This window comes from Peromyscus eremicus, chromosome 3 (genome assembly GCF_949786415.1).
Source record: "Peromyscus eremicus chromosome 3, PerEre_H2_v1, whole genome shotgun sequence".
Lineage (NCBI taxonomy): Eukaryota > Metazoa > Chordata > Mammalia > Rodentia > Cricetidae > Peromyscus > Peromyscus eremicus.
The window spans coordinates 139,641,177-139,663,355 of record NC_081418.1 but is presented as its reverse complement, the minus strand read 5'-3'; the positions used below and the strand labels follow the sequence as shown (position 1 = coordinate 139,663,355).

The window sequence follows — 22,179 nt, the reverse complement described above, 5'->3', positions numbered from 1 at the left end:
TCCTGCCACCAAGTCCCACCAGTCCCAGAACCCACTTATAAAATAAACACACAAACTCTTACATTATTTAAACTGCTTGGCCATTAGCTCAGGCCTGTTATTGTCTAGCTCTTACTCTTATATTTAGCCCATTTCTATTAATCTTTACTTTGCCACATGGCTCATGGCTTACTGGTACCTTACATCTTCCTTGTCCTGGCGGCGGCTCCAGGCAGTCTCTCTCTCAGCCTTCCACTTCCCAGAATTCTTCTCCTTGTCCCGCCTATACTTCCTGCCTAGCCAATGGCCAATCAGTGATTTATTTACTGACCAATCAGCAACACACTAGACATACAGACCATCCCACAGCAACTGTATGCTAAAAAAATACATGATGATAAGCTATGAGTTAGTGTCCTGACAGTCAGCAAAGGAGACAAAGAAATCTGGACATAAACATTAGGAGAAGCAGATCTGTAATCACATTGTTGTTACTATGTTTGTGTGAGGCAGGAGATGCACACTACCTAATGTTCCTGTATATGACAGGTGTCTTAGCTACTTTTCAACTGCTGTGACAAAATACTATGACCAAGGCAACTTATAAAAGGAAGTGTTTAATTTGGGGTTCATGGTTCTGGAGGGTTAGAGTCTTTGACCATCATGGTGAGGAGGATGGTGATAGGTAGGCAGGCATGCTTTGAGCAGTAGCTGAGAGATCACATCTCAATCCACAAGCACAAGACAGAGAAAGAACTGATTGGAAATGGTGTGGACTCTTGAAAACTCAAAGCCCACCATCAGTGAAACACCACCTCCAACAAGGTCATACCCGCACATCCATCTCAAATACCAATTGGGGACCAAGTATTCAAACATGTGAACCCATGGGGGCCATTTCTTAAATATTATTAAGGACCAGCCTTAATAATCTTCTTCCCAGGGGCCCAGAAAAGAAGCTATGAATGGTGAGAATTATTTTCAGGAAATGAATCTAAGTACACCAAGCTCTTAGCCTGTCTACTTTATCCCTCTGGGATAAGATTCTATCTACACAGCTACAGTTCTCTATTCAAGCCTAGCTCCTTTTGAAAGGGAAAAATCAGTAGCCATCTTGAGAGATGCTTCTCCCTCCCTTCCTCCAAAAGTATTTGCTGACCTGCAGTTTTAGAAGTGACCAGAAGTTGAACTTATAAAGCTGGGACAATAAATCTATGTATCCTGGACTTGGCAAAACAAGATATGAAGAGCAATGGGCTCAATTGACCAGAAGTTGACCTCAGAGGAGAGTAGGACTGCAACAATAAATCTGAATGTATATATTCTGGGTTCAACAAAAGCGGGACATAGGGAGTAAAAATTTATGTCTTTGTAGATACTCTGAATCTTGTTAGCCATCAGTAACCTCATGCTTATAGTTCAGCCAGTAACTTCAAAGAACTGCCTCACCCCTAGCCCCCTATTCCAATCCCAAGCTGCATGTAAACTTTTTTTGTATAAACCCCTTAAAGCGAGTGCTCAGGCCATTCTACTCCACTCGCTATGTCTGATGTTGGACGTGGACCAAGCTTGCTTGTTTTGTTATTAAAAACCTCTGTGTGCTTGGATCAGATATTAGCTCTGTGGTGGTTTTGCTTGGGGGTCTTGCAACTAGGGCATAACACTTTCTTGCTTGATTTCTACCTTTATCTGTTGTCCCTTCTAAGTTCTATCTTAATTCTCTCATCTTAGTTCTGTCCCATCTTGGTCTTCCCCATCTTGTTCTTCCCCATCTGGCTATTCCTCATCTTCTATCTCATTCTTCTAGTTCTCCAGTCAAAATCCTCTCCTAGTCTCTGAGATTTAACATTATATACCCATGCAATAGCAGTGCTCTAGGTAAAGCTAGGTCACCAGGCTTGAATTCTTACAGGGTCATAAAGGCAGACAAGTTTTCCTAAGGCAGTGACCTTCAGGCTTTATTTTACAACCCAAAAAGGGAGTGGTAAAGGAGGAGGTCAACTGAGAGCTAAGATCAGTTAGTATATAAAAAAGGGAATTTGTGTGTTCAGTCTACATTCCTAGAAGTGAATAGGTAAGAAGTTAGGAGTCTATAATGTCAGTAAGGCTGTATAAGAAAGGAGGGTCTTAGCTAAAATTGTATGAGAAATAAAGCTATCTGCCTGACCCAAGAAACAGGTGTTGTTTCTATAAGGGTGTTACCTGAGTTCAGGAGATCATTTGGCCTTAGATGCTTGATAGGTATTTCAGATAAATACACTGCTAGCAGTTCTTGGAAGCACACATAGCACACAAGAAAGTCATTGCAAGAATTGGCTAATGTATATACCAAAGCTAAAATATCATCAAGACGTCTTAAGCCATGGCTCAACCTTCAGAAAAGTCCTTGACATTTCCAAGTAGCAGCTTTTGTGATAGTAGCTGGATTTCCTTGCAGCAGCCGTTCTCCTTCAAACCACCACAGCAGGATAGTAGCTAGAGATAAACATCTGCAGTAGCTACCCGCTTTCCTGTGGAAGGTCATTCAGTACACTTTCCACCTGTACGTTGCCGGCTGTCTCCTCACATATGATACTTTTCTCCAGAGTGCAGTACGTATAATGAACATATATTCCTTCTATATATCCACAGTACATTTTACGTAAGTCATATGTGCTTCTTTCAAACCTGTAAGAGAAAAATAAGTACACTTGGCAAGTTATATTTTGATTACACCCACAGAGGAGAATTTTCAACATAAAATTATTGTTTTTATGGTCTACTGTCTAAGTCAAATTTGAGTTGGTGATTGGGGGTACATATACATGATGTGAAACCTTGTTTTCTTAACTTCCTACATCTGGAATATTTTCTGTCATTTAATTCCAGACTTAGCCTCTCTTCCCATGTCTGATATGATTTACAATAATGCCATATCATAACTCTCCACCTTAACTTTTTCAGTAGTGAAACTTTGGCACTATCCTCACCAAGTGTTTTCATAATAATGACCAAAGCTAGAAAAAACCTAATCTAGGAAACATTAAGTCCTGAATCATCTCTAATGTGGCATTTCCTTCTAGCAAGGTCTCACGTACTCCATTCTGACTAGTAGTTTGTAACATTGGATGAGTGATCATAGATACATATTTATAAATTAAAAACATTATTTTCTTGATAAACATGGCATTGATTCTTAGATCAATTAATAATGGTCATCAAATAACTTCCTCAGTCAATGTGGGGAGCAAAAGAAGTCCTGAGTGTGTGAAGGCTTAAGTGGGTGTGTGTTACTGACATGAGCTGGGCATGTTGAGGACCACGGCCTGATACCCACAGTGAAATGGCAAAGCCTTAGTTCTCCTGGAGTGAGGCTCAAAGGGATGGTGAGTCTTCCCCCCTACCCTGCCTTCCCCCCTCCACCTGCCCTCCTCAGGGTGAGGCTCAAAGGGATGGCAAATCCTTCCTCTGGTCCATGTGCAGATGTTGATGGTGTAGCAAATGTCGACCATAACATGCTCCCTTGGTTGTTTGTGGCCTGAAGAGTGTGCCCCTTTGGAGATTGCTCCTGCTGAGATCAACTAAACCTCCTTCCCGGTTTATCTGTATGAAATAACATCCCCCACGTCCAGCAGTATAAAATAAACACTGAACTTCTGAGGTGCCTCAACTTTTCCATCAGAGAGTCCAGACTTGCTGTGTGTTCCTATGTGCCTGTCTTGTCTTCATTCCCTTACCACTCCAGTCAGGTCCACACATAAGGCAGTGCAAGAATGTAGCAAGTTAGATTTTCAAGAATGAGATTTCCAGAGAGCTGGAGAAATGGCTCTGTGGCTAAAATGGAGATTCCAGAGGACCTGAGTTTAGCTCCCAGCGTACAACCATCTATAACTCCATAACCTATAACCTATAACTCCAGCTCTGGGGTTTACAATGCTTCTGGCTACCGTGGGTACCTGAAATCATGTGTGAATACTCATATGAACAGACATACACAGAGACACATAGTTAAAAGTAAAATAAGTGTTGAAAAAAAAGGGGGGGTGTCATGATGTCAAAGTAAACATCACCGTCCTCCAGAAAAGGCCCCCAAACAATAACATTGAGAATAACAAAATTTCACACACACACACACACACACACACACCCCATGCTTTTACACTTATTATTTAAGGATTGTTTGATCATATCAAACATCCACTGCTTTTATTCTCTTATTGTAGAGGGAGATCCCATAGGGCTCTGCAGTTGGCTTGAATTCAGAGTGTTAGCACCTGGGCTTTCAATGGTCTCTTGTGACTGCTATCTTTTGTAATAGCTGCTTTTTGTTTGAAGTGTTTAAAGCTTATCTGAGTTCTTCCTGAAAAGTTCAAAGCCTCTGAAAAACTTAGTTGCAAAAGAACTCAGAAAACCAAGAGGTCTTGTGACTGAAAATTGCTTTTGCATTTATTTCCTTTGGGAGCTTCAGATAAGAGGGTTTGGTATGCAGAAATTGATTGGCCAAGGTGTAGATTGAGTAACAATTTAAAAAAATGGCTTTTGGAAAGCAATAGCAGTCAGGTCACTAGAAACTGGCCCCTCTACTGCTGTTAAGCCAAAATTCATCCTGGAGTGACCCAATTTCTTCCATGGACCCACAGAAAAACACAACACCAACACTTGGTGCCCAACATCATAGGTCTTAGAGAAAGAAGGGACTTGGGTGCTCCAGGACTGAAGGTTTAAAAAAAAAAGTGTGCTCTTAGAGTATGAGGACTCCAAGATTTGGCAGGATCACTGGGAAATTAAATTCCCCAGCTCAGAATTGGCAACAAGTAACATGGCTCCCAGGACAAAGAATAAATCAAGGGAAAAGGCCCTTTTAAGAAGAGAAAAGGGAAGGAAAGGAAATAAGAAAAGAAAATTTCTCAATGGGAAAAGGAGAAATATTTAATCACGAAAAAAAAAAAAGATTTTTCCCTGTAGAAGAAAGGAAAATGTTAAATCAAGGCCTAGAAATAAAAAGGTCCCGTAAAAAAGTAAATAAATAAAAGAAAGAAAAAAGCCTCTTCCCAGTAGGTATAGAAGAATGAAGAAGGCTCTTTCCAATAAAAGGAAGACATTAATGATAACTGGAACTCAGAGCTCTCTGGCTGCCACATGCTGCATGCCAGCTCTCTGCCAGCCCAGAGAGGTGGCATTTGAATGTCAAAGAATGATGGGCAGGGCTTAACTGCTTCATCATGAGTTAGCACAGCTGGCCCAGAACTAGAATTTTCTTATTTGTTTGCTTAATTTTGGTTTAAATGTTTTTGTCTCCCCCCACACACACCTAATAGCAGGAATAACTCATTATCAATCAATGGTCCACTCGTGGGAGAAATAAAAAACAAAAACAAGCCCAACTTCTGGTAAAAAATTAGGGCAATTAGGGCAAAAACAAAAATGGCAAAAAAATTGCAATTAGGGCATAAAGTACAAAACCAATCCTGTTTGAGTTTCCAGAAGTATTAGTCATTCATTGTATGGAATATGTTATCTTCTCTTGATCATCTGATCAATGCTGTGGGATGTTCTGTATGTTAAATGTGTTACTCTGATTGGTTAATAAATAAAATACTGATTGGCCAGTAGCCAGGCAGGAAGTATAGGCAGGACAAGGAGAGAGGAGAATTCTGGGAAGTGGAAGGTTGAGGCAGAGAGACACTGCCAGCCGCCGCCATGGGAAGCGAGATGTAAGGTACCGGAAAGCCACGAGCACCGTGGCAACTTATAGATGAACAGAAATGGGTCGATTTAAGATATAAGAATAGTTAGCAAGAAGCCTGCCATGGCCATACAGTTTATAAGTAATATAAGTCTCTGTGTGTTTACTTGGTTGGGTCTGAGCAGCTGGGGAACTGGCAGGTGAGAGACATTTGTCCTGACATGGGCCAGGCAGGACTGGAGAAAACCACCAGCTACAGATCAATGCTTAAAAGAAAGTTTAATTTTCATAGTAAATGAACTAAAAGAGCAAAATTCATGATTTTGAACTATATTATTTGGTATGTTCTTGTCTGTTTATCATTACTGAGGATTTGCCTCTGCTCTTTAAGTTGCTTTCTAGAAACTCTTGACTAAATTTCATAAAAAAAATGTAATACCTGAAACAGAGTGGTTGTTAGCTTATTAAATAATATGGCTGCTAAGGCAGTAGGTTATAGAAATAATCTCTTGCTGATAAAGAGCCTACAAAAATTATTTTTGCACTAAATAAAATACAGTTAAATTGTTCCACATTATTAATAATTGACAGGTTATATTAATATGTTACTTGGGATCTATAAAAAGGGATTCCCTTTTTAAGATTTTATAAAAATACTCTCTGGGTATTGCCTAAAATTACCTCTTAAAATCCTATAGAGATTGTTTTTAATGCTTTTATAGATGGCTTATGTAAAAAGAGCTATGCAGAGAAAGGCTGATGATAGAATTGCTCAATTGTTATTACTCCCATATATTAAAGGTAAAGCAGCTCAATATATATAGGACAGGAGATTTTGGAAATACTGGAAAGTAAGTATTTTTGCAAACTGCTATATTAATATAGCAGAGCTAAAATTACAAGTAAATGGCATTGAGATTGAAGTTTTAGTACACACTGGAGCTTATATATCTATAATTTCTCAAGAATCTTGGAATCCCAACTGGCCTTTACAGGAAGTTTCCACTCAGTTTTTAGGCATTAGAACATATCTTACATTAAACAAAGTGTAGAATGGATTAAATGCATAGGGCCTGAAGCACAAATAGGGATATTAAAGCCTTATGTGGCTGATACAGTCATGAATTATGAAGGAGAGATTTGTTACAATGGGGACCTCAAATTAACATTCCTACAATTTCAGAAACAACCATAAAATGATGTTTTAAATGGGGTGCATTCCTGGAAAAGGTATTGGAAATAATTATCAAGGAAAATCACAGGCTGTACAAGTCGTCCAACAACAAGAAAAACAGGAATTGGCTATCCAAATTTGGAGTAGGAATCACTGCTGGTAACCCAACTGCTCTGCTTTTAAAATGGCTAACTAATGCGCCTATACAGGTGGAGCACTGCCCCTTAGCAAAAGAAAAACTACAGGTACTTGAACAGCTAGTAAAAGAACAGTTAGATGCTCAGCACATAGAGGAAACTACTAGTTGCTGGTATTCTCTGTATTTGTAATAAAAAAACAAATCTGGAAAATGGAGAATGTTAACTGATTTGAGCACTGTAAATCAAGTAATCCAACCTATGGAATCTTTACAGCTTAGAATTCTTTTACCTTCTTTATTATCTAAAGAATGGCCTGTTATAGCTGTTGATTTATAAGATTGTTTCTTCCCTTTCTCTTTACGAAAACAAGATAGAGGAAAATTTGCTTTTATGGTGTCTACTTACAATAATGCCAGCCTGTAAAGACATAGCAATGGAAAAGCCTTTGTCAAGGAATGTTAAGCAGTCCCACTTTATGTCAATATTTTGTGCCTCAATCACTGGAAATGGGTCCATAAACAATTTCCTCAACCCATTATTTACCATTATATGGGTGATATTTTATTGGCTGCATCTGATACAGACACCTTAGAAAAAAATGTTCAATGTAGTACAAAAAAAATTTACTCTGTTGGGAATTACATATTGCTCCTGAAAAAATACAAAGAGGAGATTTTCTTAATTATTTAGGATTTAAATTAAGTAAACAGGAAATCCAGCTACAAAAGGTACAGATTAGGAGAGATCAATTCACACTCAACGATTTTCAAAACTTATTGGGTAATATTAACTGATTGCAATCTACCATTGGACTGACTATTCAAGGATTAAGGAATTTGCTTCAAAATTTGCAAGGTGACTTGGATTTAAACAGTCCAAGGGAATTAACAACTGAAGAAGAAAAGGAATTGGCCCGAGTAGAACAAAAATTACAAAACGCCTATGTAGATCGACTAGATCTCACAACTGGATGTATTTTAGTTATATTACCTCCTGCCCATTCCCCTACTGGACTCATTATGCAAAGGGAGGATAATATTGTAGAATGAATTTAACTAGCTCACAAACAAAGTAAAAAGTTAAAAACCTTTATAGAAAAAGTTTCTGAATTAATTATAAAAGGAAGAATAAGACTTCATCAATTGTCAGGAATGGATCCAGCTGAGATTGTAGTACCCTATACTGATGCTGAAATTATGCAATTGTGGGTAGTTAATGATGATCGGCAAAAACTTATAGCGATTTCTTAGGAGAAATTAACAACAAATATCCTAAAAGTAAGTGACTTCAATTTATAAAAAGAACTGAATAAATTCTTCCCCGCATAGTGGAAAAAGCACCTATTTCTGAGTCTCTTACATTTTATACTGATGCAAACAAATTAGAAATGGTTGGTTATAAAGCAGGAAACATAAGTAAAGTAATTCAAAGTCCTTAAGATTCGGTTTAAAAATCACAGTTATATGTCATTTTAATGGTTTACACTTTAAAGACTCTCTTAATATAATTACTGATTCTCAGTATATATAAGGAGTTGTATTGCATATAGAAACTGCTGAACCTATTCCTGATAATTCAGAATTGACTTTGCTATTCATGCAACTGCAACAAGCAATCCAGGACAGAAATTATCAGCTACGTATTACTCAGATTTGATTCATACTGGATTGTCCAGGCCATTAGCAAAAGAAAATGAAGAAATTGATCAATTACTCATAGGAAGTGTGTTAAAAGCTTCAGAATTTCATAAGAAACATCATGTTAATAGTAAAGGCTTAAGGAAAAAATTTTCCATTACTTGTCAACAAGCTAAGAAAATTATAAAAAAAAACCTGTCCTACTTGTTCTTTGTATAATCAAGTTCCTTTACCTGCAGGAAGTAACCCTAAAAGTACACAGACACAAAAATAAATTGTAAATGAATGTATTTCATTTAATAGAATTTGAAAATTTAAATAGACTCATTATACCATTGATATATTCTCTGGATTTCAGTGGTCACCTGCCTTAAGTTCTGAAAAGGCTGATTCTGTAATTACACATTTGTTAGAGGCAATGGCTATAATGGGCATACCAATTGCAAATTAAAACTGATAATGGCCCTGCTTTTATGTTCCCAATAAAATGAAACTTTTTTTTTGTACATTATAACATAAAACACATTACAGGGATACTGTATAATCCTACAAGACAGGCAATTGTTGAAAGATCTAATCACACTCTAAAAGAGATGCTTTTTAAAAAGAAGGAGGATATGAGGACCCCCAGGGATAGATTACATAATGCTTTACTTACTTTAAATTTTTTAAATGCTAATGAAGTAGGGATTACAGCTGCTGAAAGGCATTTGATTGTGGGAAAAATAAACTGCTAAACTGAGTCAGTCTGTGTATTACAAGGATGTTTTAACATCAGAATAGAAAACAGGGAAAGTGGTGTGTTAGGGCTGAGGGTGCTTTTTTCACTATGCCTGGAAGAATCCAGTCAGTTCTTTCTATAAATTGAAGCCACTTACTTTTCAGGTATTTGTTGTTAATTTCTCCTAAGAAATTGTTACACGCTCTTTGTCAGTCATCCTTAATTGCATAATTTTAGCATTAGTACAATCTCAGTTGGATCCATTCCTGACAACTGACAAAGTGGTGATGAGTATGCAGAAATCACAGTGTTTAGTCTCAGCATGGGAGACTTTCAGCAAGGTGAGCCCTGCCTGGCTTCCTGTTCAGTGTGTCCTAAACTAACACGTACGTGGTTAGTGGGTCGAAATGCAACAGGATGCTTGCATTTTTGCATATCCAGTGCAAGATCCTGGATTCAATGGCCAGCTTGAAACAAACAGACTGAGGGGGTAACCGGGCCGAAGAAATGGCTCAGTGGGTAAAGTGCACACTGCTCCTGCAGAGAAGTCAAATTCAGTCCCCAGCACCCAGCTCACAACTACTTGTAACTCCAGATCAAGGGCTCGAACACCCTGCTATAGCTTCTGTGAGCACAGCACTCTTGTGCACCTTGTGATGAATGTGGGTCCTGCAAAATTATCCAGCAGATTGATACTAAAGTTTCTATTTCTAATCTCATAGCCTGTTTCCCAAATTTCATGAATTATAAATACAAGTGGAATTTTCACATTGTTGTAAATAAAGTCTTAATTTGTTTCCAATAAAAAAGCAGAACAAATACAAAGTACAAATCCAGTTATTGCAGCTTCCTAAATATGTTAGCAAGTTATAAAGATACTTATAAATTCATGCAGTCTATGGGGAACTTCACATTATTTTTCACACTATAATGTTCGTCCAGTTAGTCTTCAAAGAGTGCTCTCAACAATCTCCACTTTAGGGCTATAGAGATGGTTCAATCTGCTTGCTTAGCAAGCACAAGGATTTGAGTTCAATCCCCAGAGCCCATGGATAAAATCTGAGCGTGGCAGCACACACTAATAATCAATCCTAGCATTGGGGAGACAAGCAGATCCCTGGGCATCTCTGGCAACCTAGACTACTTAGAGAATTCTAGACCACTGAGAGTTTCTGCCTCAAAAACAAAAAGTGGAGATCACCTGAAAAATAACACCAAAGTTATTCAGAGAATTTTCAGAGAATATTCAGTCTGGGGCAAATGAGGCTGTTAATGACTGCAAGCCAGACTTAACAGAAAAAGAGAACAATGTAATAGAGTCAGAGAAGGGCAATAACCACTCTGATTTCCATTGGATACACACACACACACAAATACACACATTCATACACATACACACACATCTCTCTCACACACAGCACATACACACATACACACATGCACCATACACACATGTATGTAGTAATACATTGTGTTCCCCAATATATTGTGCACCCTAATAAAGCTTATCTGAGGATCAGAGGAAAAAGCCAGCCACTATAGTCAACATAGAAGTCAGGCAGTGGTGGCACACGCCTTTAATCCTAGCGTTAGAGAGGCAGAGACCCATCCGGATCTCTGTGAGTTCAAGGCCACACTGGGAACAGAGCCAGGCATGGTGACACACCCCTTTAATCCCAGCACTAACCACAGAGGTCTGGAGGTCTGTACAGACAGACAGGAAGTGATGTAGCTGGGCAGAGAGAGGAAGTGAAATGCAGAACAGAAAGGCATATAGGCCTGGGTATACAGGAAGCAGCTCTCTTTGGCTGAGGATTTTCAAGTGGTAAGAACATGGCTGGCTTCTTTCTGCTTTTCTGATCTCTCAGTTTTTACCCCAATATCTGGCTCTGGGTTTTTTATTAATAAGACAGTTTAGCAATTCATCTTACACATGTACACCACACACATACACATAAAGACACATGCACATGCACCCTCAACACAAACATATGCATACAGCCTAAGATTAAGTAATTTAGAGCTCTGTCAACCTTCCATTCACTCATCTTTGAATTCCAGAATATGGAACAATATTAAGTACTTAAAGGTGCCTAGTGAATGGTTTCAGCTTCTGCAATCTTAACTATAAGCATTAATTACACAAAAAATTTCATAATTTGATTACTGTAGGTTATTGGAGACTTACCAAACTAATGACAAGACATGTATGGCAATTTTCTAAATATTCAAATATATCACAGAAGCCTGGAGGGCGGTTGCCTTTAAAGACGTGGTGTCAGCTAATGCTGCTTTAAAAGGCTCTCTGCCAAGCTCCTGAAGAAATGTGCCCAGTCACGTGTAACCATAAAAATCCAGCAAGAACAGAGACTTACCCAACAGAGAGGAACATGTTCTCATTCAGTATCTCGGATCTTATGTAATTCTTTCTGGGCGACAGCCCCAGCCAATAACCATTTAACCCCTCAGACTTTACAAATTCCTAAAGAAACAGAGAAGGCCTGTTTAATAAGCTGTTTTTTTTTTTTTTTTTTTTTTTTTTTTTGGTTTTTCAAGACAGGGTTTCTCTGTGTAGCTTTGTGCCTTTCCTGGAACTCACTTTCGAGACCAGGCTGGCCTCGAACTCACAGAGATCCGCCTGCCTCTGCCTCCCGAGTGCTGGGATTAAAGGCATGCACCACTACCGTCCGGCTGTTTCTTAAGTCCGTACACTACCTCACAGGATCCCATAGTGCAGACTTCTGTTTTAACATTATAGTTTTGGTGTAGCATTACCATTTCTCAATGTTGTTTAAAAGAAATTAAAAATGCTTTTTAAGATGTCAGCATTTTTACAGCACAGTTTCCTCAAAGTGAGCCTGCTGTGTAGACAGGGAAAAATGAGAAGGAAACTCTGGTGCCTGGAGGCTGATGCAATCACAGAGCTTTGTTATGGCAAGACATCCTGCATCTGCTCAAACAGTAAAAACCAGCACTATCCCAAGCTAGTCAGGACCATGGCTGACCCTGGTAACTGAAACACTCCTTTGCTTCACTGTGATGGTCTGAGGCTTGCATAAAGTGCAGCTTCCATCGTGCATCTAGTACCACAACATACCCAACCCCACCTGTGTAAGAACAGAAAGGGTCAATCCCGGTCAATCCTAGTTCATTCCACAATCTCCCTTCCTACACTCATGAATGTCTCTTTTCTCCCAGTAAAACTTCTCATAAGACAAGCCATCCAAATTCCTAAGGATGATACTCTCTTTTGAGAAGCTCACACCATTCTGGTGGTTTACTTTTGCTTTCTAATAAAATGTTTCACCTTTTTGCTGTGTGGGAGTTCTTTGTTTGATGGCTACAAGAACTTGGCAACCTTGGGTTGAAGTCTCTGAGATCTCTTCAACCTTCACCACTGGTGATAAAAGGACCTACTGATTCATTGAATAACGTTCATATGGGGTCAGTGAAAAGCTTAGCAATTTTCCTGATCTAAATATTTAGGTAATGAATATTCAGTCTTGAGCAAAGGATATGGCTAATGACTGCAAGCCAGACTTAACAGAAAAAGAGAACAATACAATAAAGTCAGAGAACAGCAATAACTACAGAGCCCAGAGTCAACACAGGATGCTTTGCCCAAAGTTACATGTGTTTTTCTGTTAAAGCCAGTTGTCTTTAATAATAAATAATTATGAATGATTACTTGAGAAAGGTCAATGAAACAGAATAATGGATCAAAGTCCCTTCTCCTGTAAAAGATGACAAAGTTTCTTATGGTAGAGAAGCTGAGCCATTTAGGGGATATAAATATATATCGATTTGGTTTTTCGAGACAGGGTTTCTTCATGTAGTTTTGGTGCCTGTCCTGGATCTCGCTCTCTAGTCCAGGCTGGCCTCGAACTCACAGAGATCCACCTGGCTCTGCCTCCCAAGTGCTGGGATTAAAGGTGTGCACCACTGCCGCCCGGCTAAGGGATATATTTTTACTCCAAGATAAATGACTACAATCCAGGATAAGTGGCTCACACAGGTAATTCCAGCACTTGGGAGGCTGAAGCAGGAGGATTGCTTTGAGTTTGAGATAAGCCAGGACTACTGAGTGAGATTTGTCTCAAAAGAAAGAAAGAAAATAATAAAGGGTTACTATGTGAGAGACCAGAACTATTTACTATTAAGTGACACAAAAAGACATTGTTCAGACCAGCAGTTCTCAACGTGAGGGTCATTATCCCTTTGGAGATAGAATGACTCTTTCACAGGGGTCACATAAGAGCATCAGAAAAATCAGATATTTACATTACAATTCATAACAGTAGCAAAATAACAGTTATGAAGCAGCAACGAAAATAATTCTATGGTTGGAGGCTCCTACAAGCCGAGGAATTGTATTAAGGGATCCAGCACTAGGAAGGTTTATAACCACTGATTTAGACATAAAACAATAAATAAACAAACCAGAGAATTCAGTTGTCATTGGTTCTAAAATCTCTGTGTAATATGTCTACTTAACATTTACCTCCTCTCTATCAACCCAGTATACTTATTTGAGTAAATATCACCCTAGCTATCTTAACCTGGCTTTTTTTCCTTGTCAATAAAAAACACAATATATTGACAATAAAGATATTCTCCTGTGTGGTTTTTATGGGGTGGTAATAACTATTCTGAGGGCATACACAGAAACCTGCTCCTACACTTCCAACTTGGAACCAGACAAGCCTGAGGATTCTGGGAGTCCCTGGTCTACCTGTCTATCTTCCAGCTTCTAAGATTCTGCTTAAGCTAAAGCTATGTGTGTTTTAGCCTGACGGTGATTTCCCTGAGACAAATGTGCAAGTCCCAGTCCCCTCCCCAGGCAACGAAAACAATCCTGAGTCATGAATGGGTCACTGCGTGTCTTCCCAACACATGGTTCTTCACCCCATATTTCATGATGTGAAGTGATTCCTTTCTGAGTGAACAGAGACATGGAACCTTACCAGCTCACTCCTGTTCTTAATCTTCAGCAGGCTGGCATTCCGAGCCGAACAAAGCATTTCACTTTTTTGCCATGTTCCAAACCCATCAAGTTTAGAGTAACAGCTGTGCTTGAACCATTTTGAACCCTTTGGACAAGGTTTGCATTTGTGCTCTGGAAGGAGGGTAGAGTGTTACAGGTTTGTATGAACACCCTTGACCACTATTTCTCTACTGTTTGTGTGACAGTGACAAGATTTGCTCTGTTTCTTCTCTTTAGGTCGATGAGAAAGAAATCAAGTCCTCTATATCACTATACTGATCGCCCTAGGAACATAACAAAAAACTTGGGCAAACAAAAATGTTCAAGTACCTGGCCAGATTCAAACGTATTGTCCATCATTAGGAAACCTGGGTAGTTTTCATTTGTTTTTTTGTTTTTTTGTTTGTTTGTTTTTCACTTATGACTCTAAAAATTAACAGCAGCAAATGCTGTCTAGTAAAAACCAGGCTCACAGAGTCATATTGGTCTGGTTTTCTCCAGCAGGTGTCTCTTTGGCTTTCAACTTCCAGAGTATTGAAGAGGTACCTTAGAAGCATGGGAACATAGTTTAGCCACAAAAACTACAAAAGCACCGAAAGATAACACTCCTTTTTCCCGGTTCCATACATCACTTCATTTCTTTGCCAGAACCTCTCACTCCTTCAGCACTAGGTGAAATTTAGGAATGGGGTCATGTATAAAGAGGCATCCTTCCCTACTTACCACCTCTTGAGCTTTGTGCCCAGAACAAGGGTAAGAAACTGCAGATCAGAGAAACTGAGTGTACTGTCTGATGCTTCATTATGTAAGTGTCAGAACCTTATAAATTGGCAGTCTAGTTATTTCTACTTTCATGTTTTCCCCCTAACTATGGGGATTATCAATGACTCATTTACCAAACACATTTAATTCCACGTTTAATATTGGCTCCATAAGAAAGCGATTCTTAAAGGACCCTAAGGTTTAGTTTGTTGTCCAGGAAATAGTTTTGAGAGCAATATAAGGTTACCTGGTTCTTTTTTACACAGCTCGTGACACAGCTGGGTGGCTGTCTTTTGCAGCATGGCAGAGAGGTTTCTGATTTTCTGGTTGCTGTTGAGATTGTGCATCTGCTGTAGGGAAACATTTCTCTGAATTTCTTCCTTGATGTTTTGTAGTTGATTTGATTTTATCATTTCTGTCTCCAAAGCTGTATAAACTCCAGGATTATTTTAAAGACAGAGAAGAGAAGAAAATAGTAGATGATTTTAAAAACCTTATAAATTCTCAGTTATTCTATCACCTTTAGAAATTTGGTGAGTTCTTTCTTCAGAAATAGTATTAAAATATTAAAGTGGTAGGAAAGGTTTCTCTATAGGAGTTATTCGAGGAGATAAATTGTATGTCTATGGACTATGTTATAAGACCCTCTTTGGGGCATAAAGCCTTAATTCTAAGAATAAACATTGATTCAATAACTCATAGCATTCTAAATCAGCCCAAAAATACCTATATAGATACATATATTTACAAATACATATATATATATATATATATATATATATATATGCAACACTACACAAACTCAGCAGGTTGCATTTATATATTTATTTATATAACTATGTAACAATAATAATTAAAGATTAGGAGGCTATGAATTTGAGAAGGAGCAGGCAGGGGCATGAGAGGGATTAAAGGGAAAAGGAGGGAATGATACAACTGTATTTTAATTAAATTTAAATGTCCATTTTAAAGAATGGGGTGATACATACACAATCCTCCTAAGACCCCCAGTCCAATGAGCAGCAGAAAGCATAGAAGAGTCAGAATCAAGACTGCTTTATGCTGTGAATGGGATGGAGAAGAAGGTACTGTGAAAAAAAAAAAAAGCATAGCATTTGAGAAGCAGCTCACACTAACTTCATTCATTCATTCATTCAGTCAGTCAGTCAGTCATTCAGTCATTCATCCTTCCCTCATTTCTTTTTACTATGTATTTTGTAATGAAAAGTATTTTGCTAAAAACTGAAAGACTTTAACTTATTTTTAAGAATAATCAGATAGGAAACCATAAGTAAGACATCAGGTTTTATTTTGAGGTCTTTGACTATGCTGTCTTACACTCCAGATTTTTTTGTTCATGAGATGTCTTAAATTTCTTACCAATAAGATCAAGGCAGTGATTTTTTTTTTAAAAAAAGTAGGAAACATTCAGTAAGTTCTTTTGAATGAGAAGGGAGTCTCATAGACAAAGACATTAACCCCTAGACTGATGAAAGATACAAAAAAGTAAAGATAAAGTTTATAAAATAGAGAGGAGGAAGGGAATGGAGAGTACAGATAGTGTGTGTATCCTTGGATACATCTGTGGAAAGTGAGTGTCTGGAGGCTGAGGGAAGCAATGTCAGTCTGAGGAGTCTCTTGGAATGTAGAGGTGAGTCTTGACACAAAGCAGTTCCAGTTGTTAATGCACTCATCTCGAATGCCAAGAGTGGAGCTGCGGAACAGCAAAGCAGGCTGTCACTATGTCCCGGCATCCCTTGTCAGCTCTCCACCTCGCCTAGTCTGGATCTGCAGTTCTCATTCCAACTTTTTCAATATTGTCTATGATTTTCCAGCAACACATTGTAATGGAAAGATTTTATTATTTTCTGACCAATGAATCACAGACTACACCATTTTCCTAGAAAGTTATAAAACTTACATTGTGAATTATTTTTAAGGCATTATATGATTTAAATTATCTCTATGTATAGATATATGTAAAGACTGTCTCAAGAAAGTAATTCAAGAATTACCTAATATTCTTTCTCTGTTCCTGAAATTTGTCTTATATCAACAACTGATAGCATAACAGTGTTGTAAAATCTCACAAAAGTGACATATAAAATATAAAACTCGATTTCTTAATATTTTGTAAAATTATTGTTAGTGAAAGTACTATAAATGTTCCAGTCCTTACCTGAAGTTTAAAATACAAAGTCATAGGCTATCTTTCATCAAAATTATTTTCTCATTTTTGTAGGTATTCAATTATTTAAAAGTTATCAGATTTAGGTACTAGACACTGTTGTGGCTGTTAATGAAGCAAAGTAGTAAGGTGTGCATGTTTACGTTGTCATGTAGATGCATTTTAAAGTGACAGGAAACAAACAGCTAAATGATTGATAAAGAAATGATAGATAGGAAGATAGATAGATGATAGATAGATAGATAGATAGATAGATAGATAGATAGATAGATAGATAGACTGACAGACATTTGAAACTCATATTTTAGAAAGTATGTGGTTCAGATGTCACGGATATGGGGAAGAAGTGTGAAGGATTCTTGTGAAGAATGTGACAGTAAGAGCACCCATCTCAAAAACCATAATTTAGGGGAGATTTTTTTTATTTGAGGAACAGAATACGTTGAGAGTAGTTAAAGATAGATTGTCCTGTATGAGAAGAATTGTTCAGGGAGAGTTTAAAATGAAGTGAAGCCTGTGGAAGAGTGGGACAGGCGCTGAGTTTCCTTTAGATGACTAGGGGAGGTCCTAAGGGGATATTTGGAAGCCATGGTACTGGAAGCTGAAAGGCATGAGGTGACTTAGAAATGCATACTGGAGGCACAGGAGAAGGAGGACTGTAAAGTGCCCTTGAGTGAACCATCGAAGAGTGTAAGCAAGAAGTCAGGACAAGCAGAATGTCAAAACCAGTTCAACCACAGGAACAGTGGGAGTGAGAAGATGTGTCATGGAGAATGCCCAGTGGGAAGTAATTTCTCTTAGGTTGTGGTGTGTTGTGTCGTGTTGTGTTACATTGTGTTGAAAGTAGAGCCTCACACATGCTCAGCAAGAGCTCTAGCACAAAGCTATATACTCAATTCTCTTTTCTCTTCTCATTTTGAGACAGGATCTCACTAAACTAACTGCCTGGGTTGACTCTGAACTCAGATCTTGAACTTGTAACTCTCCTGCCTCAGCCTCTTTAGTAGCTGAGGTTAGAGAACAGCTCCCTCATGCCTAGCAAAGAAAGTAATTTTAAAGGAGGCTGTTCAGCGTTATGAGGACAGTAGAAAAGTACAGCAGGGGAAGAATAGAGCCAGGAGGCCCCGAGACAGTTCAGGGGGTAAAGGCACCTGCTGTGAAAGCCTGACAACCTAAGCTAAATCCCTGGTGGTTCACCTGGTGGAAGGAGAGGACTGAGTCCTCAAGATGTCCTCGGGCCTTCACACACACACTGTGGCCAGTGCAAACACACATACCTACGCACACATATACAAACACACACACACACACACACACACACACACACACACACACACAAATTAAATTTAATCTAAATTTAAAATGAAGAATAGAGATTTGAATGCTAGTATAACACAAGGAAACTCCAAGACACTTGACTTGGACCAGAATCAGCTCCATGAACAATGAGGAAAGAAGCTGGGTAATAAGTGTCCTTTCTGGACACACATACACACACACACACACACCACCACCACCACCACCACCAACAACAACAACAGCAACAACAAAAGAAAACAAAAATAAACCCTTTATAATAAAACACCAGCATTTCTACATAGAAAAACCCTGTCTTGAAAACAAACAAAAAAAACCCCCTATATTTGAAAATACCATCCATGCTGGGCAGTGGTGGTGCATGCCTTTAATCCCAGCACTCGAGAAGCAGAAGTCAGCATATCTCTGTGAGTTCGAGGCCAGCCTGGGCTACAGAGTGAGTTCCAGGAAAGGTGCAAAGCTACACAGAGAAACCCTGTCTCGAAAAACCAAAAAAAAAAAAAAAAAGAAAAAAAAAAGAAAAAAAGAAAATAGCATCCTGTTCCATGTACCAATTTTGAGTACTTTAAAAAAATTGTAATGTAAAATACAGAATGTTTTATTGCAGTGATTTATGCCTTAAAGAAAAAAATCTTTATAATCACTTTTGTACTTTGGATTTAAATAAAAGGCTTAATTAAAAATTTGCACTGAATAATTACTGTATTTGAAGTGTAAGGCTGGAGCCACTGCCACAGCCTTACATTACATCCATGGCTCAAAATCTTACCTTTTCTCCCACATCTTTTAGACTTCTGGGTATTTTCTTTCTTATCAGAGTCCTGGAATTTGAGATTTGCATAAACAGTTTCTTCAGACATTGATGAATAGTCAAAGAAAGCTCCACAAACTGTCCTTTGAAAAAGGTAAGAGAGAGCGAAAAGCTGAATGAGTCTATCTGGAATTTCAAAACTTCCGTGTGTAAACTGAAGCTAGTCTCACAAGCTAGCATTTCTTTTTAAAAACCCATTGCGTCAGTCTCTCAAATACGTGCCCAAGAGCTACAGACTGTCTGTAGCCTCAGACAAGAACAGATAAGAATCAAAAGAGGAAACATTTTTCTTCCTCATGTGTCTTCCTTTTTCTCATTTCTACATTAAGTAATTTTTGAAATTTTGTTTGGATAATATTTGTATTGTGCAAGTTGCACAATTCATTTCTACCACATGGTGCAGATACAGCATAGGATTAAACCCTCTAGCAAGAAAATGATTGGAATAACTTAGTTCTCAAATGCTCGCTGATGGAACTGCAGTGGACATGCAAGGTACCCTGTGTGTAGGATGGCCAAGGTCTCCAGAGAAAGACTGGCTTAGTCAGAACTGAACATTCACAGAGATGACACGGGAGGAGTAGGAGATGAAGGACCATGCTCTCTCTCTCTCTCTCTCTCTCTCTCTCTCTCTCTCTCTCTCTCTCTCTCTCTCTCTCTCTGGTACAAAGGTTCTGGTTAGATTAACAGGAGCTTTGCTCCCAGCATTAGAGAGGCAGAAGCAGATGGATCTCTGTGAGTTCCCCGATAGCCTAGTGCGGCGAGCCCTGACCAGCAGGGAATAACACCACGACTCGAGGATCCTTCTTCGATCACGGTTTATTGAAGCGCTGCTCGGTTGAGGGAGAGCTGAAGGTGAGGGGCCCCGACCACGGATGTCGGCGTGCTTATATGCAGGTTGTAGGCGTGTCTAGCTGGCCTGACACCCGAGGCCTATAGGGATTGGTCAGCTGGCGTTGCTAGGCAGACTGGCGGGCGGAAGAGTGCCAAACAGCACGGCGGAGCTGATGTGGCAAACAACTTAGGGCGACGCCCTGAGAGGAAGCCGGCGCCATCTTGTAATGGCGGACGGTCGTCACAGCCTAGTCTACATAGTGAGTTCTAGGACAGCCAATATTACATAGAGGGACACTGTCTCAAACCACCCCCACCCCCGAAATAACTAACAAGCTAAATAAATAACACAAGACACTACCACCACCACTGTGTAACTGGTAAATGAATGAACTCAAAACTGTAATAGTGAGTCAAAGCCATAAGACATAACCTGGGTCATGCTGGTACCAGCTTCCTTCCCCTTTTCGGTGGCTCATTGAAGTACCTCATATGGATTGAGGCTTTGTGCAAAAAACGTAAGTCTGGCTTCAGGTTTCCTGGACGCAGGGTTGCTCACAGAGCCCTCAAACACAGGTTGTTGCTCTAAGCATGCACATTCCCAGTTGTGGTTCAGAGCCCCAGGTTCACAGTTTTCTGTTGTTATTGTTGTTCAGAGAAACTATGTGTTTCCAGGGTTTGGAGACTACACATTAGAGACTGGGAGTCTCATCAGTGAGCAGTGCCCATTTTTAATACCTTCTCCTAATATTTCTTTGGAATTCTTTTTTTTTTTTTTTTAAATTTTATTTATTACATATACAGTGCTCCATCTGCATGTACACCTGCAGACCAGAAGAGGGCACCAGATCTCATTACAGGTAGTTGTGAGCCACCATGTGGTTGCTGGGAATTGAACTCAGGACCTTTGGAAGAACAAGCAGTGCTCTTAACCGCTGAGCCATCCCTCCAGCCCTCTTTGGAATTCTTAAGTGATATCAACACATAAATAATGATATCAACACATAAACAATGTTAAATAGGTTGGCATTATTTTTAACTATAAAAGAGAATGTTTTTAATTCAATAAAAATTAACTGCTTTGTCATGATAAAAAAAAATGTACAGACAAGCAACACTAGATTGACTTAGTGAGTTGTGTGTGTATATTTCTGTGTTTAGATACGAGTAACAACAATTATCAAAGATAAGAAGGCTATGAATTTGAGAGGAAGTAATGGACAGAATGGGAGAGGTTGGAGGGAGGAAAAGAATGGGAGGGGATGTAATTAAATTTTAATTTTTAAAAGATAGCAAACAGAAGAGATTTTCTACAACATCTACCAAAAGTAAACAAAAGATTCACAAGTACAAATAAAGTATGTATTTACAAAACAATATTGAAGAAAATTCTAAACTATTATGAAAAGAAATCAGAAAAGTATGCTTTAACATTAGAAGTACTAACAGTGTAAAATCATTTGTAAAAGTTTCAATAAATGTTAGTTGAATTAAAACAATAATGGATACTTTCCTGATACTCAAAAAGACTATTTTAGAGTATAATTCAAAATAATTACAATGAAAGATTTTGAATGTTTCCATCACAAAGAAATAGTATGTTTGAGATCATGAGTGGCCTAACAGCCTAAGTTCATCATTGTGATACTGTACCGAAGGATCAGAATCTACCCCATAAGCATGTACAATGACTAGTTTTAAATTTTAAAAAAGTGCTACATGGGCTATCAAAATCCATATGAAAATATAAACATAAAAATGGCATAAGCAAAATTTAAAGGATACAGTATCCAAGGAGATGGCTCATATACAAAGTGTTTGCTGTGCAGACGTGAGGGGCTGAGGTGGATTGCCTCCACCCACATGAGAAACATGGCATGGCAGTCATACATGTAATCATAGGACTAGGGAGAGGGACATAGAAGGATCCCTGGGTCACATTGTGTAAGGACCAGTATCGGCTCAGG

At 38.7% G+C, this 22,179-nt stretch overlaps 1 protein-coding gene across 1 annotated transcript; it reads right to left on the bottom strand.

The window, feature by feature from the left end:
• Nucleotides 1-1,910: 1,910 nt before the first annotated feature.
• Nucleotides 1,911-19,484, bottom strand: Clec12a (C-type lectin domain family 12 member A). Its single transcript, XM_059256932.1, has 6 exons — nucleotides 19,337-19,484; nucleotides 16,052-16,150; nucleotides 15,310-15,498; nucleotides 14,281-14,432; nucleotides 11,692-11,798; nucleotides 1,911-2,646 (listed from the first exon to the last, which is right to left on the bottom strand). The coding sequence occupies exons 1-6, from the start codon at nucleotides 19,425-19,427 to the stop codon at nucleotides 2,478-2,480; spliced, it is 807 nt and encodes a 268-aa protein (XP_059112915.1). The 5' UTR covers nucleotides 19,428-19,484; the 3' UTR covers nucleotides 1,911-2,477.
• Between the last annotated feature and the right edge of the window lie 2,695 nt (nucleotides 19,485-22,179).

Coding starts and splice junctions, on each gene's coding strand:
- Clec12a (XM_059256932.1), bottom strand. CDS start 19,427: ATGTCTGAAGAAACTGTTTATGCAAATCTCAAATTCCAGGACTCTGAT. Junction 11,799..14,280: donor TTAAGAACAGGAGTGAGCTG/GTAAGGTTCCAT, acceptor CTGTTTCTTTAG/GAATTTGTAAAGTCTGAGGG. Junction 2,647..11,691: donor AACATGTTCCTCTCTGTTGG/GTAAGTCTCTGT, acceptor TTTCTCTTACAG/GTTTGAAAGAAGCACATATG.